At 41.1% G+C, this 2,574-nt stretch overlaps 1 protein-coding gene across 1 annotated transcript; it reads right to left on the reverse strand.

Annotated features, from left to right (window-relative positions):
* Positions 1 to 1,321: 1,321 nt before the first annotated feature.
* LOC127694641 (olfactory receptor 1468-like) lies at positions 1,322 to 2,251 on the reverse strand. The gene has a single exon (XM_052196189.1). The coding sequence runs from the start codon at positions 2,249 to 2,251 to the stop codon at positions 1,322 to 1,324; it is 930 nt and encodes a 309-aa protein (XP_052052149.1).
* Between the last annotated feature and the right edge of the window lie 323 nt (positions 2,252 to 2,574).

Below are 2,574 nucleotides of genomic sequence, written 5' to 3' on the forward strand. Positions count from 1 at the left end.
ATAGCTAGGGCAACCTGGAAACAGGCCTGATTCCTTATGCTGGTTTCCTGCTAAGATGGCATCAACAAAGACAGAACACAGAACTCTGGCTCCCACTGAGCTGCCAAATTCTAAAAGGAAAAGGATGGATATGTAGAAGGAGTGAGTTAGAATGTTCTCACTAGCAGTGTGCAATGTCCTATGCACATGCAGCAGGTGCTTCCACATTTCCTAACACCAGAACCTGCCTGACACCCAGGGATGACCAAAGACAGAGCTTGTCACCAGCACAGCCAATTTGATGGTGCCAGCTGCATGATACAAGCAGTGACAGATTGAAGGGACATGCGCAGAGGCATAAAAGCAGTACCCGCCACTATAATAAATGAGTCTGCTTCTACTCACCTGTCTCCTGGAGTTTCTGTCATTGATTCTACTCTTTATCCCCTACCCACAAGCACCATGGTGAAGGGCCTAGGGCTAGGGCAACAGTACAGTTATTATTAGACATAATTCTTCTTTCATCAGATGGGAGCAGATGCAGAAATCCATATCCAGACATTATGCAGAAATAGTTTAATTTCAAGTTTCCTACTGGGTTCCTTGCTTTAGGGATGGGGGAACCTTCTGGAGGGGAAGGAAATATTGTAGGAATCAAAGGGGAAGGGATATACCAGGAGACCGCAGTTCACATTATCAACTAAGCAATGGTTCACATGGCCTCCCAAAGTCTGAAAAGACAAGCAGGGGTCCTGCAGTGGTCTCTACCAGATCCACTGCCTATATGATAGGACAGTTAGCTTGGTGTTTGTGTGGGACTCCAAATAGTGAGACCAGGTTGATTTGTGAATCTTTTCCCCAATCTTAAGAGTCTTTTCCTGTTATTGTGTTGTCTTAGTCATCCTCTATATGAGGGCATTTATCTTTTCTTACCGAATCTTGTTTTGTATTGTCATATATTGGAAGCCATCTCTTCTTATCAGAGGAAAGGGAGGAGTCCATTTGGAGGAGAATCAAAGAGGTGTGGAAGGAGGGGAAACTGTGGTTGGCATGTATTTTATTATGTATTTTCCATAATAATAAAAAGAATGTCGGGAATAGAATATGATAAAACATTGACTTTTATTTAATGATTATCTGGAATCACACATTTAAGTCAGAGGATGGCATCACTGAATCTCCAAGGTCCCCTTTCCCAACTGAACTACTTTTGAAAACTCCCTTTTACAGATGGTAATATTATGCAGTATGTTCTTATATGTCGGTTCCCTAGGAAGGATAGTGTAATATTAATATCAGTGCACTAACTAGATAAATTTAAGTAAAAATCCCTGTGTTGCCACTATAAAGATATTTTCTTGGTAATAACTTTTATAAGGGCCTCTTTTATATCTCTGTTCCTCAGGCTGTAGATGAAAGGGTTCAGCATAGGAGTCACCACTGTGTACATCATGGCCATGGAAGCCTTTTTCACTGTAAAGTTATTAGGTGATGGGCATAAGTAGAGACCAATAATTGTCCCATAGAACAGTGAGACCACAGACAGGTGTGAGCCACAGGTAGAAAAGACCTTGTGGATCACCCGAGTAGATGAAACTTTTAGAATGGAGAAGACAATACGTACATAGGACACAACAATGAGTAAGAATGGGATGACCACAAGGGGCCCTCCCAAGATAAATATCATAAGTTCATTTATATAAATATCAGAGCAGGCCAACTTGAGCAGTGCAGATATGTCACAGAAAAAGTGGCGGACCACATTGTCCTTACAGAATGACAATCTTGCCAAGAGTAGGGTGTACAATGTAGAATTCAGCATGGAAAACACCCAGGACAGCAGCACCAGACACACACAGAGCCTGGGACTCATGATGCTGGTGTAGTGAAGGGGAAGGCAGATGGCCACATAGCGGTCATAGGCCATGACCACAAGGAGGAAGACTTCCAGGTCTGCAAAAAGATCAAAAAAGTACATTTGTGTCAGGCAACCTGCATAGGTGATGGATGTGTCCTGGTTCTGCATGTTCAGCAGCAACTTGGGCATTGTGACAGAGGAAAAGCAGAGATCAGAGAAGGACAAGTTGCTGAGAAAGAAGTACATGGGTGTGTGGAGATGGAAGTCCAGTAGAATTAGGAAAATGATGATGAGGTTCCCCAGGACAGTGGTTAGGTACATGGCCAGGAACAGGGAGTAGAACAGGTGCTGGTGCTTGGAGGGAATTGGTAGGCCCAGGAGGAGGAACTGGGTGATGATAGTGTTGTTGTTCATTATCACTCTTCCTCTCCAGCACCCTAATGCAAAAATATTAAATCCTTTAAATTAAAATATCAACATTTCTAGGCAATATATTCTACATCAATGGATCTAAAACAACTTCCTAGAAATTATAATTTCAAAACTTCAAATGTTTGTACTCATTGAAATTATTAATTATTTTTCTTATCTTTTTCTATACACATATGTATCTCCAATTTTTTTCTAAATAGTTTTATGCACTTGTACTGAGATGAAAAATTAAACTAATTTTTCTTTTCTTGCTTCCCGCTCTACTGTTGTTTGCAATTTGCTCTATGAGATTTTATAGTTTGATA

Source organism: Apodemus sylvaticus, chromosome 10 (assembly GCF_947179515.1).
Source record: "Apodemus sylvaticus chromosome 10, mApoSyl1.1, whole genome shotgun sequence".
Classification (NCBI taxonomy): Eukaryota; Metazoa; Chordata; class Mammalia; order Rodentia; family Muridae; genus Apodemus; species Apodemus sylvaticus.

Excerpts from the sequence above, each read along its gene's own strand:
- LOC127694641 (XM_052196189.1), bottom strand. The coding sequence starts at position 2,251 with ATGAACAACAACACTATCATCACCCAGTTCCTCCTCCTGGGCCTACCA.